The sequence below is a fragment of the Haliotis rubra genome, unplaced genomic scaffold, assembly GCF_003918875.1.
Source record: "Haliotis rubra isolate DU_JTF1 unplaced genomic scaffold, ASM391887v1 Scf16, whole genome shotgun sequence".
NCBI lineage: Eukaryota > Metazoa > Mollusca > Gastropoda > Lepetellida > Haliotidae > Haliotis > Haliotis rubra.
The window spans coordinates 3,794,710-3,809,751 of record NW_025765558.1 but is presented as its reverse complement, the minus strand read 5'-3'; the positions used below and the strand labels follow the sequence as shown (position 1 = coordinate 3,809,751).

The following is a 15,042-nucleotide window of genomic DNA, read 5'->3' as shown; positions in this document are numbered from 1 at the left end:
TAGATAACATTGTCACGACATTACGATCAATAATGGTGATATCTGAACCTGTTGGGCAATAAGATGGTGCACTATTTGAACCACAGTCTATAGATAACATTGTCACGACATTACGTTCCCGACTCAATAATGGTGAATACAAACATATATCCCCTTCACAAACCAGTGACTGACATCATGAGCACCATATCACACTGTTGGGTAAGATGACATGCACTATTTGAACCAGTCTATAGATAACATTGTCATGTCATTACGCCGACTCCATAATGGTGATTACAAACATATATCCCCTTGACAAACCAGTGACTGACATCATGAGCACACTGCTGAGTAAGATGATACACAATCAACCAAGTCTTTTTTAATTCCTGACCATTAATCCTGTAAATCACCTCCCACAACAAGCATTGAACAATGCATACCTGTTGTATCCCCGAACCCACAGAGGCCAGTTTCAGACGAAAGAATGCATAGACTCATTGAAAAGTCAAATCAATCAGAAGTATAGAGAAAACAAGGTTCCTGATCCAATATTTATATGTCCTTAAATTTACTGATACACCCTGCCCTGCATAGTTATGTATTTTCATCACTTCCACAAGCAAGTCAATCTATTTAGGTGACTCTCTGAGCTATCGTCATCCAAACTACAGTACTCAAGGTGACAGGAGCGATGAGCCTAAATTTGGCAAGCCTTTTACGTCATCTGAGCACCATTACCATGGCAACATGCAACACTGCTATTTCTTACAAGTCTGATCACTTTGACATTTATGGCACTAATACAAAAATACCCACGTCAATTTTTGTCGCTTTCAGAGCCTGTCATCTAAGGCTGGAAACAAACGTGATTTAATAATTGAAGTAAGCATACCACTCTGGGTGTCGGTTGTTTATACTCATTGTACAAATGAAAACTATTGCAGTCCCCTCAAGCCTTAGGGGGGTGATGATGATTTTTATGGAGAAGCATGTACAATGTGAATCCCCCCCCCCCCTAAAATTGCTGACCCACCAAAGTACGTGTCTACAAAATTGCTGACCACCTCTAGCTCGGCAGAACAAAATGGGTGACCCACCCCCTTAAAATCATCATCACCCCCTTAACCATAAATTATGAACGGTCCCTAATGTCACATTTGGTGGACAATTTGATAGCCCCAGTATACAAGACTGTCTTTACATTCAGTATCTGTGGATCCTGAATCAACAGCAGTGACACTCTGGAAACATTTAACTAAATAATATATTGAGAAGACTGTAATTGTACATTCATCTTTGTACTTTTTATGTTTGGCAATATCTAGTTTTTTAACACATATAGGAAAAAAGATTGAATGAACATTAAATAGTCAAGGTACACTAGGACCTGAATTATTTGTGTGAACAGCTAAACCCTCTGAGGACACATCTCAAGTCGCTGACTCTAGGAGACCCACGTTCTGAGAGAGACTGACTGATGGTTTTACGCCGTTTTTAGCAATATTCCAGCAATATCACGGCGGGGGACACCAGAAATGGGCTTCACAAATTGTACCCTTGTGGGGAATCGAATCCGGGCCTTCGGCCTGACTAGCGAACGCTTTAACCACTAGGCTACCCCACCGCCTCAGAGAGAGAGAGAGGGGGAGGGTATAACAGTTTTTCTTTGTCCATCTTGAGAATCGAACCCAGTGGATGCTTCAACATTGGTGAGTGGGAGAGTGAGTGAGTGAGTTAGTGTATCTGTGCCTGTGTCTGTCTGTCTGTCAGTGTCAGTGTCTGTCTACATGCATCTCTGTCAGAGTGTCTGTGAAATCACTGCCCACTTATTAGACACCTTACCTGTCAAAGTTAAGTTACTTGTTCTTGTTAACAAACTCCTGCTATATTTAATCATTATGCAAATAACCTGTTCCGCATCTTCTGGTTATTAAACCAGCACTTATGTAAATGTAACATACACGATATATGACTTCCTCCTCAAAAGATATGTTCTTCAGACCGGAACGGGTCAGTGACATCATCAACTGTAGCAACAAAAGAGCAACGACCTGCTGCCCTTCTTTCAGCCAATCAGAAACGAGAGATGGTATCCCATCATCCATCACAAGAAACATGTGATAACATATCAAGATTCTAATTCTTTTCATCGCAGTCAATGAACTAGCTAGAACCCAAAAGAGTACAAACGACCAAAGTCTTGTATTGTTAAACATTTCACAAGACTTTTGACGACGAAGACTTTATTAATGTGACATAGTTCACCAGGCCAAAGCCCCTACAATGCCCCCTATTTCATGTAGAAGATCGGCACCACATTCCACGCTATAGAGTACACCGTTGTGACAGTATACAGATTATGGCTCCATTACCGGGGATTACGAACATATAGCCCCTTGATGTTGACCTAATGCTCCACTGCACAGATCCATTAAAACACTTTATTTCTTTTCCAAATTATGTTAATATTTTTTTAACCCCAAGACTGATACCCAATTACCTAAAGAGATCTTATTAATCTGAACAGGAAATTTGTGTTTTAACACATTATGACAAGATTGCACCTTTGAAATGTCCCAGAGGGAGGACTGGAATAAAAGAGCACTGTACTGTATACTACACAAAGAAGTTAATAAAAACCAAGTCTTTCCTATTACTCTGTGTGTGTGTGTGTGTGTGTGTGTGTGTGTGTGTGTGTGTGTGTGTGTGTGTGTTCCCATAATGGCATAACAGATTATTTGTAGTGGCATCTATTAATATCAACAAACTTTAATTCCACAAAAAATTACTCTTTTATTCATTCATTCTGACACAGAAATATTAAGAAAAAATTGTGAGAGTGTATAGTTCCAGGCTACCGAGCAATTGTTTCACTCATTGTAGACATCGGAAATTGGCTTCACCTTAAACTAAGGTTTTGTGTATGAAGAAAAAAACCCACAAATAGTAAGTGAGTGAGTGAGGTGGATTTTATGCTGCTTTTAGCAATATTCCAGCAATATCACGGTGAGGGACTTCAGAATGGGCTTCACACATTGTACCCATGTGAGGAATCGAACCTGGGTCTTTGGCGTGACGAGCCAATGCTTTAACCAGTAGGTTATCCCACCACCCCAAATCACAAAAAGATTTGCCGCATATATTCCAAAATGGAAAGATTCAGAAATAATCCTAAAAAAGGAAACATCAACATTGAAACCTACTTCAATGGAAACTAAGAAAAATAAGCTTAAATAAGATATGTGAAAAATCAACTGCACAACAAAAACTGGTGACCCAAAGGAAAACATAAAAACTAACCGAACAATATCACAAAACTACATCGTAAGACTACTTATCGTTAGTGAGACTATTAATGACTTTATAAATAATTCAGGGACAGCTTAAGAAAACAATCTCGGTGTTCTCAACCGAAATCTGTTATCAAATACCTATGTGTAATTTCAGTCTTGCGTAAAGTGAAGGTCATTAGAGTATAAACAAAAACGACCTTGAGACCTAGATTTCATTAAAAGACTACATTCCTTAGCCTGCGTAAGCTACTCTTGGTCCGAGTTGGTCGGGGAAATGTCAAGCAGAATTTATGGTCTGGCTGACATACTTGTCTTCTTGCCAAGAGTTGGCTGACGTAATATCATATGTTTTTATTTCTGAAAACGTGATTAAATGTCACAGGTCCTGTTTCCGAACTGACGGTATGATCGCTTTTGTCTGACTTGAAATGCTACAATAATAGTTGGCTATGTCTATTGACGGATTTAAAAAGTGGGTTTGTGAAGCTGAGAACATAAAATACAAAATTAGAACAATTCACAGAGTTAGGCACCGACAGCCTCAGCTTCGCGATCTCCTTATTTAATTAATCTAATTTACTCCAAAACAGTGTGACAAGTAAGTTCTGTTATATTTCTTATTGTAAAGGGTAATTTTGAAAATGAAATAAGAATTTGATGAAAATCAGAAAATGACAAGTGACAAAGTGTTTTGAGTGAGTGAGTGAGTGAGTGAGTATGGTTTTATGCCACTTTCAGCAATATTCCTTTCATAAAACAGAAGCTAGGACAACAGAAATTGGCTTCACACATTGTACCTATGTGGAGAATTGAACCCAGGACTTTAGCATGACAAGTAAATGCTGTAACCATTTGGCCACCCTCCCACCTTGTTTTACTTGAAGTAATAAATACCAGAAATGGGCTTCACACATTGTACAGATGTGAGGATTTGAACCCAGGTCCTTAGCATGACAAGTAAATGCTGTAACCATTTGGCCACCCTTCCACCTTGTTTTACTTGAAGTAATAAATACCAGAAATGGGCTTCACACACTGTACCGATGTGAGGATTTGAACCCAGGTCCTTAGCATGACAAGTAAATGCTGTAACCATTTGGCCACCCTCCCACCTTGTTTTACTTGAAGTAAAAAATACCAGAAATGGGCTTCACACATTGTACCTATGTGAGGATTTGAACCCAGGCTTTAGCGTGACAAGTAAATGCTGTAACCATTTGGCTACCCTATAGCCCAGTTTTATGTGAAGGCAAAAACACTAGAAATGGTCTTCACACATTGTACCTATGTGGGGAACTGAACCCCGGTTGTTAGACATGCAACTGCTGTAACCACTGGACTAGCCGAACCCCCTGTTACTTGAAGGCAAAAACAACAGAAATTGGCATCACACATATACGTATGTGGGGAATTAAACCCATACTTATGTCATGATGAAATAATGCACTTATAATGTACAGGAAGGTAATTAAAATAAAAAAGAACAACCTCAAATTTTTCTTATATTTTATTTTTACATTTCATGCCCATTTTGAGAGGAGTGTCACACTTGAAGTGCCACATTCCAAATAGACGAGCCCTCGAGGCACAGTGTATATAAACATTACGAGATGAATATGAATCATTCAGAAGTTCCACATAAAAACATGCAGATATGAGGAAGTGAGGTAATTTAGGAGGCGTATGAGGTACTTATATTGGATATGTCAAGTGTCAGGCGCAAATCATAATTTTTTTTATAACTTCCCATTATTTATCATTCTGGTAGATATTTCTGATATTTTGATGGGTTGACTGACTGACTGAGTTTGGTTTTACGCCGCTTTTAGCAATATTCCAGCAATATCACGGCGGGGGACACCAGAAATGGGCTTCACACATTGTACCCATGTGGGGATTTGAACCTGGGTCTTGGGCGTGACGAGCCAACGCTTTAACCATTAGGCTAGTCCACCGCCCATATTTTGATGGGACTATTTTTGGACAGAGATGTGATCACTTCAATTTAACAGCTCCCACGTCAAACTTTTGACAAAATCCACCACACAGTCTTAGTGAGCCTAGTGAGTGAGTGAGTTTGGTTTTACGCCGCTTTTAGCAATATTCCAATATCATGGCTGGGGACACCAGAAATGGGTTTCACATATTGTATCCATGTGTGGAATCGAACCCGGGCATTCGGCGTGATGAGCCAACGCTTTAGCTACCCCACTACACTAGGGTATTATATCACAGAGCGGAAGTACAGAAGCTAAAATGAACTGCCAAATCCTTTGCTGAGAACAGTTTTACACCACATGTAGCAACAGTCTATCAATATCATGAAAACAGACACCAGCAATGCCACATGGAGAATTGAACCCAGACCTTAGGTGTAATGAGTGGCCACTTAACCTCCCTCACCACCCCTTCAACATACTGCATGAGTGAGTGAGTGCGTTTGGTTGTACGCAGCTTTTAGCAATATTCAAGCAATATCACGGCAGGGGATACCAGAAATGGGCTTCACACATCGTACCCATGTATGGAATCGAACCCAGGTTTTCGGCATGACGAGCAAACGCTTTAACCACTGGCCTACCTAACCGCCCCCACATACTGCCTGGCTTTGATGAGGATCTTCATGGACCATTTGTTAGACAGAAGAGGTTTTGGACCAACTTGAAACAAATCTATGGTTTGGAAACGATGATAGTAAACAGGAAAATATTATTTCTACACTAGGAACCAATTTCTACCTGAAACCTGCGATTTGAATTAATGACAATTCAATAGTATCATGGACAAAATGTACTTGAAATAATGAACGTTTTTGCATAAAAGGACAACAACGATCTTTTACTTTCCATTCAGAAGTTGTAGCATCACAGAATAGAGTGAGTGAGTATGGTTTTACGCCGCTTTTAGCAATATTCCAGTAATATCACGGCGGGGAACACTAGAAATGTGCTCACGGAATAGAGAGAAGACTTATTTAGGTCAATGTCCTTTTTATTTCAATTGAATGTTTTAGTACAGTTACTGGTATCAAGATCAGGCAAGTCCTGAAAAGTCCCATAGTTAACACCTGTGAATGTTCCTACACACCGTTTAGAATCTTGACCCTACCATCCGTCTTCCTGGCCGCAGTTAGCAATCGCGAGGAATAGTCAGTGTGTATTCAAATCTCACGCCCGAATTTCCATCCATTGACTCTGTCATAATACATCGTTGAACACAACTGTCATTTACAGTTTAGTCGATAGATTTATTACATTTCTTCAAGACATGAATATTGTAGATAGACATGGCCTACTGACCCACAAGCCCTGAAGCTCAATGACCTTCCACAGCTGTGAAAACCAGTCAGCGTGAAAATCATAGCGTGGAAACAAGTCCCTGTGACGAAAAAAGGTTCACTAGGCCAAGTGCGGACATGAACCCTTGAACAATTTGATAGTTATACATAAAAAAAATTCAGGCAAATTCTCAATACAGACTTAAATGGACAGTTCATTCCCCTTTGAAAATATTTTCCGGAAAATCAAAGATTTACTTAATCTGTACTTCAAACTCATGTTAAGCAGATCCTGGAAGCTAAGGGACAAAACTCTCTTTAGTCGTTGCCCACTGTGCCACCCATTTTTTCTTATTGTTTACTCGTCCTATATGTCTGAGTGAGTGAGTTTAGTTCTATGCCACTTTCAGCAATATACCAGCAATATCTTGGTGGGGGACACCAGAAATGGGCTTTAAATATTGTACCCATATAGGGAATTGAACTCAATCTTCGCTTTGACAATTAGGCTATCCCAATGCCCTGCTATATGTCTGAAATAATGATGATTTTAACTCACACTTATGGCTTACACGGTCTTCATCAAATTAGTTCCAATTGTAACACTATTTTTTTCTAAAATGTGCTCAGATTATGCCGGTCTATTTGGCATGAAGTTTTTCTCCTAAAAACATGTACCGTATATGACCGACTATAAGTCGGAAATTTGATACCAGAAAAAGGAGCTAAAAAATCAGACCCGACTTATAATTTAGTTCATTAATCTACCCCAAAAATTCCAGAGGTCAGGTGAGTGAATCTGCCAGCCCAGCGAACTCAACTGGCTATGTTTACACTGGAAGCAGGAAGCATATACGTACTGACAACGTTTCCTAAGGTAAACGACATCGTGGGACAAATAAAACATATAATATAAAAATTTGTTGTTTGTCTTTTGTAAAATATATTTCATAATATAAACGTTAAATTAAATTTAATCAGATATTTTGACCACAACTATTTACATACTCTGCTATCGATCGATAAAGTTGGGCCACGTGACACGACTTGAAAGAAAGTTTCACCTAAAGTAAACTTCTTTGTATTCTGTGGCAGTTTTGTGTGATGGTTTATAAAAAATACTGTTAATAATTTGATAAATACTACAGATGATATTAATCAAGAAATTACATCGAAGTCAAATATCTGTGTCACTCGATCAGTCTGAAACTGTTCACTGGTAAATCATTAATCAAGGTGCACATGTACTCAAAATGTGTTTATCCAAATTTCATGATCAAGTCAATAAACCGAGAAAGCCTGAAACCAGACACTGCTAACATAATCAACAGAATGTGAGTTATGTTGTATACATTACAATCTATTTCCAGATGAAATAGAAATGAAATGGAAACAGCCTTATCAACCTGTACGAATCTCAGAGGCTAAACATCTCTCTGAGCAACGAGAGCTCACCTTGAAGGACGAACGGGTAACCCTAGCCGACATTTACGTCAACACTTACTCAGGATCGTGACCTAATGCCTGATTTCTGGGTGTATAAAAACTTGCATTGAATTTCACACGACACGCATTCCTATTTTCAAATCAATATGATCACAACAGATGAGAAAGTGAGTTAACGTATGACTGACATTTCCAGCTAGTTATACGGTTGACATGAAAGGGACGAGGACTTCTTAGACGGAAGTATTCACGCTGTTCAATGAAATATATACAAAGCATCGTAGCCAGGTAGTGAATGCTGATATATATGTGAAGTCATGCAGCGAAGGAATTTGGGCATCCTGGGAATGGAGGGTGTTGTGGTTAAGTCGTTTGTAAATCTTAACCTTTCTGTCAACTGTCGCACACCCAGAGCACATGACGAGGCCAACTGATGTCTAGACGGGAGAGTGATTACAGAAAAATAAATTACATGTTGTTTATGTTCCTTTATGTGTTGTGTTAAAGATTGCAAAATTTACAGTGATTTGGATTAACAGCTGAAGAGTGAGTGAGTGAGTGAGTGAGTGAGTGAGTGAGTGAGTGAGTGAGTGAGTGAGTGAGTGAGTGAGAGGGGTTGAACAGTATTTGTTAAATTACAGAGATTTGGAATTAGTGAACATGAGTGAGTGTAGTTTTACATCACTTTTAGCAATATTCCAGAAATATCACGGTGGGACACCAGAAATGGAGAATTGCAGAGTGAGTGAGTGAGGCTGAACAATATATTTTTTTTAAATATCAGCTAACAAAATTTCTCTCTCTTTGATCAAATCCATCCAATGTTGTGGTATAAATGCTTCATTTCCTATAGACATGCTGTTCATGAATGACTTTCTCTTGCCTTTCATTCACACACCAAGACCCCTCCTAACTCAATATGTGGCAACATACCTCGACACAATGACTGACTCATGTGAACTACACACCCAAACATTAGAAGTAAACAAATTGACCATATGTATATCGCTTTCAAACAATTCCTTTTCATGTCGAGGCGTTGCAAATCCCAAACTATAAAGAGTTTTATTGCTGCAATCTAAATGGGCTTCTTGACATGACTGAATTGTGTGGTGCTAAAAGGTAAATCTCCAGTCATCCTATTCCGACCCAAAGTTCGTATGCATAAGATCAGGATACAAGTAGTCTGTCTCACAGTCCCTGAAGCATATTATGTTCCCTACAGCCTAGCCCTCCCTGCAGTGCTAAAGCCCTAATGAAGCAAGTCTAGATTTCCCAGGTTCTGAATCACTGGTCTGCCTTGGGCTCCTTTTCAAATTAAATGGGTTTATTTGTCACAATCAAAATTATATATTCAGAGACTAAGCGTTAGTCTAGGGTACAATGTGTGAAGCCCATTTAGAAGCCCCTGCCATGATAATGATGGAAAATTGCTAAAAATGGCACAAAACATACTCATTCACTCACTCACTCACTCACTCAGTGAGTTGGCTTACAACAGCCATGACTGACTGAGTTTAGTTTTACGCTGCTTTTAGCAATATTCCAGCAATATCAAGGCTGGGGACACAAGAAATAGGCTTCACACATTGTGCCCATGTGGGGAATTGAACCCGGGTCTTCGGCGCGACGAGCCAACACTTAAACCACTAGGCTGACCCACCGCCCCTACAACAGCCATGAACATTATGTCAGCCATATCATGGTGTGTTAGAATGATTCGTGAGGAAAGCACATCTAAGACATTTGTGACGTTGTTTTTTTCAATCACTGGATTGTCTTGTCCAGGCTGCATTATTGATCGGGAAGGGGGCGTTGCATAGTCAGTGTACTGCAAAGTATGGAGTGAAACAACAACAAAATGTCATCAAAACATCAAAATGTAATTTTTGTTGTGCTACCATGTTTAAGATATTATCAAGGCAATGAGTGCATGAGTGAGTATGGTTTTACACCACTTTTAGCGCTATTCCAGCAATATCATGGTCTGGGACACCTGAAATGGGCTTCAAACATTGTACCCATATGGGGAATCAAACCCGGGTCTTCGGCGCGACGATCCATCACTTTCACCACTTGGTTACCCCACCGCCCCTCAAGGCCCAAGTATGCAACAGACTGATTAGAACTGATTAGAACATTCTATTTTATCACCAGTACATAGGTCCATCCTCACACCCTTAAATCATCCACATTGTGCTTCAGCGAACTCTAATGTTTACATAACAGGCTAATCTGTCATTATGTGAGTGAGTGAGTTTTATTTTTATGCCGCTTTTAGCAATATTCCAGCAATATCATGGCGGGGACACCAGAAATAGGCTTCATACATTGTGCCCATGTGGGGAATCGAACCAGGGTCTTTGGCGCGACGAGTGAACGCTTTAACCACTTGGCTACCCTACCGGCCCTTTCATTATGTGATTCAATAATTTATAGAATATCAAGGTTAACTACAGATGATACAGCTTCAGCCTTTTCAAAGCAATACATCCTATCAATTGAGTGAGTGAGCTAGTATGGTTTAAGGCCAGTTTATGCAATATTCCAGCAATATCACAGCAGGAGTCAAAAGAAATTGGCTTCGCACATTGTACCCATGTGGGGTATCAAACTCAGGTTTTAGTGTGACAAATGAATGCTTTTAACACTAGGATACTCTACCTCCCCAAAGATTTAAATTAAAGGCCTTTTCACAAGTTTGTGAGAACATTCTATTAACACTTAACCTTTCCCTCCGTGAGATTCCATTTCCAATCTCTTGTGCTGTTAAGCTCCGAGCTTTTCAATAAGCAGATTCTCATCCGAGAATAACACAGAACACTAGCATGATAACAAAAATATAATTGTAATAAATATTAATAATCTATCTCCATAATTAATAATTCAGTATGTGTATTAATGGAACAAGAATATAAAACTGTTCAATTTCTTACACAATAAATAAATTCCCATAACTCCAAGAAATATTCTGACAACAGCTACTAATATATGCTAATCAATGAAACAATATATACCATGCATAGCCAAAACACCTGCCACGAAACAGAACATATCAAGGTTAGGATGTGGACTGTCTGCGTAACTGTTTTCGTAATACGAGAAACGCAGATAAACTAATGCAGTGGCACAAATGGGTACAATGAAATATAACCAGCGACAATAGGGCTAACAGATCTGAATGATACAGAAGCTGGCACCTTGCCAAAAACATGTCTGTCTCGCCTTGTGATGATGCAACCCTTTGCTGACATTTCGCCATGCTCAGTCCAAGGGAGACAACTCTGTAACTGCCTACTAAATAGTGTATACATTGTGACTCAAAAAACAGTGAGTCAAACTCATCTGATAGTGCATCAACAGTAGAGTATATCACAGGTGACTCAATTACTATCTTATTCTCAGATGACTCAGTGTTTTGTCACAACTGGGTAGAATATCTGATTTCATGAAGGATTAAACACAAGTATGCATCTCATTCCTGCATGACTAAAATGTTTTTCAAACCGTGCATCACAGTGATTCAGTTGGCTGTTTTCGGATACCATTTTATAGATTATCTGTGACTCAGATATTTAAACACCATTTCTCCAATAATCAATACAAATCATTATTTGTTAACCTGCATTTTACATGCAATGATTTTGGAAAAATCATCAATACTGAAAAGATATCACAGTGTATCTTGACCTAGAGAACCAATAAAAAGGCATACTATGATATGTTATGCAATTGATAAGTTGGCTTGCAAAGATGTTTATTTGCTGTCAGAAGAACAATCTGCTTCATCATTGCAGACAAAATTAATTATTCAATGTATATATTTTATGGTTGCTTCAAACAGTTTGAGTGTCAACGTGGCCTGATATAAGGGAGGTAACTCCAAGTTCCCTTGAAACCACAACTGAGTACTTCTTTGATAGGCAACTAAGTATGACGAATGGAGGAAATAGATGTTGATCATTTGTTGAGAAATGAAAATAATTCTAAACATGCCAGCAATCATTTCCTGTGCATTGCCACTTGAATCTTTGAAAAAAAGAAGTTCTCTTTCTGCAATGAAAGGCTTGTCTTCTCTTCAGTGTTGAAAATGTTTGCTGACTCTATAGACACAAGTTATCATATAATGACCTACCTTCCACTGAAAAACAACATCTAAAGGGCACAATCAGAGATTAAACATTTCCGGTTTTCTGCATCAAGCCACAAATCTAAGCAATTTGAAATTTCAAAGTATATTCCAATTAATGTAATTTGGGCAACATGAATCAAAACATTCTTTCATTTGAATATTCAGGTTTGTCAAAATGTTGTTACTATTTATTTAAATACAAAACACAGATACGCACCACTTGTTAAATCAAACTAGCTCTCAGTTCCTTTCAGACGTTTCACGTTAAATGGCTAGATTTTAGAAGAAACCAACTGGTATGTTTAGATTTTCACACGTCACGAACTAACCAACAAGTTGTCACATCTAAATCTGTATCATGACGTATTTGACAGGAGTGTCAAAGAGTTTCAATTTATATAATTTTTCCCATTCCTGATTTTAACATACAGTATAATGGTTTCTTTAAAATAAAAAATTATTTGCAGAGCAATCTGCAAAATTACCTCACAAGAAATATCACAATGTGTGTGTTGATGTTCTGTATGAAGGATTTAGGAGTTATCGATTATTGTGTGCCATTTTTAGGATGGTCAACACTCTTAATCTCATAAAATACAATATTAAAATATTGTTGTTTCTTAAATGAAACCTATAACAAATCACTATGTTTGAACTTGAGAAAACAAAACAAATATATAATTTAAAGCTCATATTTCCACGACCTCAATTTGTATTTTCTTTGCCATTTTTAACCGGTTCAAGAGTTTTATAAACTGACTGACTGACTGAGTTTGGGTTTATGCCGCTTGTAGCAATATTCCAGCAACATCACGGCGGGGGACACCAGAAATGGGCTTCACACATTGTACCCATGTGGGGATTCGAACCCGGGTCTTCGGCGTGACGAGCCAACGCTTTAACCACTAGGCTACCCCATCGCCCCTTATATACTGAAGTGAAGATATAATTATTATTTTTCTACAACTGAGGGGATGGTGGCATGATCTGTTTGATTGGCATTTTAGAAGTTGATGAATAATAACAAAGGTAGGATATTTTATGGATGACAACTTCTTTATAATATTGTGTCATGTTTACAAACCAAATTTCAACTTTTATGTCCAAAACAACTGGAATGTTTAATCTCTGAGAAAATCAAAATAACAATAAGAATAATCCCTATGTATGTGGAGCACCTGCTGCGTGTGAAATAAGTGTACAATAGCTACAATATGTACAACATACCAGCCTTGAGTACAGGCAATACAGAGTTGTCTTTTCCTGATAGTATGAAGAGCAGTGTGAACCGAGCATGTTCACTGCTAAAAGACAAACATGAACTCCAAAGCACTTAACTGACCTAAATAAACACGTCTGACATATATGTATTTACTAATTCCATTGTTGTCATTATTGCTACTTTTTTCAACAGCCATGTTATGATGTTGAGTGCACATTAAACGTAAATACAATCCCATTCCGTCACAACACTGAATCTTGTCCTGATGCCGGGGCCAGTTGTCTAAGGACTGCACAGAGTTTCTTTTTATAACTGACAATTTTTATTTCCTGTTTCCCCTGTTACAGTCCCTCGTGCAGAGTTGTGTCGCTTGGGGATGCGAGAAACCTATGGTGAAATTGGGTTTAACGTCGCGCTGGAGAATATTTCGCTCATATGAGGACGTGCATGTGTGTGTATGTGTATGTGCAGCTGCTTGTACTAGCCCAGACCTAAGCTGGTTTTATAGTGCTAGCCCACTGAGATACCATGCTGCAGTGAAGCATGAATACCCCACTCAGACACATTATACTGACTCCGAGCCGACCAGTCCTTGTTGTACCCATTAATGCCGAGCGCCAGACAGGGACCAACAAGTACCATATTTTAACGTCTTTTGGTATGAAACGGTTGGGGATAGAACCCGCGACCTTTTGCTCTCTGGGCGGACGCTCTAACCACTACACCACAGGCGGTCCTATGGGCATGAATCTAGATTCATCACAATTATGATTCTTTGTTTGCCACCATGTCTGTGTGCATCGAGACCTGCATCTCCTCAGACATGAATAGATTAGGAATGATAAATTGTAATTAGTTATTCTTATAATCGCAATTTCAAAATGCAAGGGAGGGTAACAACAAGTGCCATCTTTAGTGAGTGAGTGAGTGAGTTGGGTTTTACACCGCTTTTAGCAATATTGCAGCAATATCGCACCAGAAATGGGCTTCACACATTGTACTCATGTGGGGAATTGAACCCATGTGACGGGAACTGTGACCACCCCACCACCCCAGTACTATCTTTAATGCCTTTGGGTATTTTGGTGCCTGGGATGACGACGCGGAACACGCTGTAACCACCCCAGTACTATCCCCCAAACGCATAAGCTTCCACTAGACAGATGCTCTAACCACTAGACCACAGAGAGGAATATCAGAGCCTGGAGACACAAACAATACAGATGGCTTCAACCTACTGGCCTGGTTTTGTTCAGTTACATGTGGTTAATGTCAACTGTTGACGGCTACATGTCCAACAACACTGTCACACTGCTCTACATACCATGAGGAACAAGACAACAACAACATAAAAAAATACATTCACAGCCTAGACAACAATCAACATGATATATACTGACACACTGACATTCATTTCAATAACAAACTGAATTAAATAAAACAAATGGATCTAATTTTTCACATATGAGTTTTAAAGCATTAAAGCCATTTAAATATAAACCAGGTTTATGACTATGATATATGAGTAACTATGGCAACCACAATAAAATATAAGACACTTACCTCCAACAGGAACGGTAAGACTGGGATGAAAGTTCTGGTAGATTTACTCAACGTGTTCAGACATCGCACGCAGTGGAACCGCAGTGGGAAATATCTCGGTGATGGAAGAAGTCTGAGTACAAAT

At 39.0% G+C, this 15,042-nt stretch overlaps 1 protein-coding gene across 1 annotated transcript in view; it reads right to left on the bottom strand.

The window, feature by feature from the left end:
* LOC124271324 (nucleolar complex protein 2 homolog) overlaps positions 1 to 15,042 on the bottom strand; it is a 248,247-nt gene that overhangs the window by 220,371 nt on the left and 12,834 nt on the right. Inside the window, exon 11 of the mRNA XM_046706420.1 lies at positions 14,919 to 15,030. Coding sequence (XP_046562376.1) covers positions 14,919 to 15,030 — 112 coding nt within the window. The remainder of the gene's footprint in view (positions 1 to 14,918; positions 15,031 to 15,042) is intronic.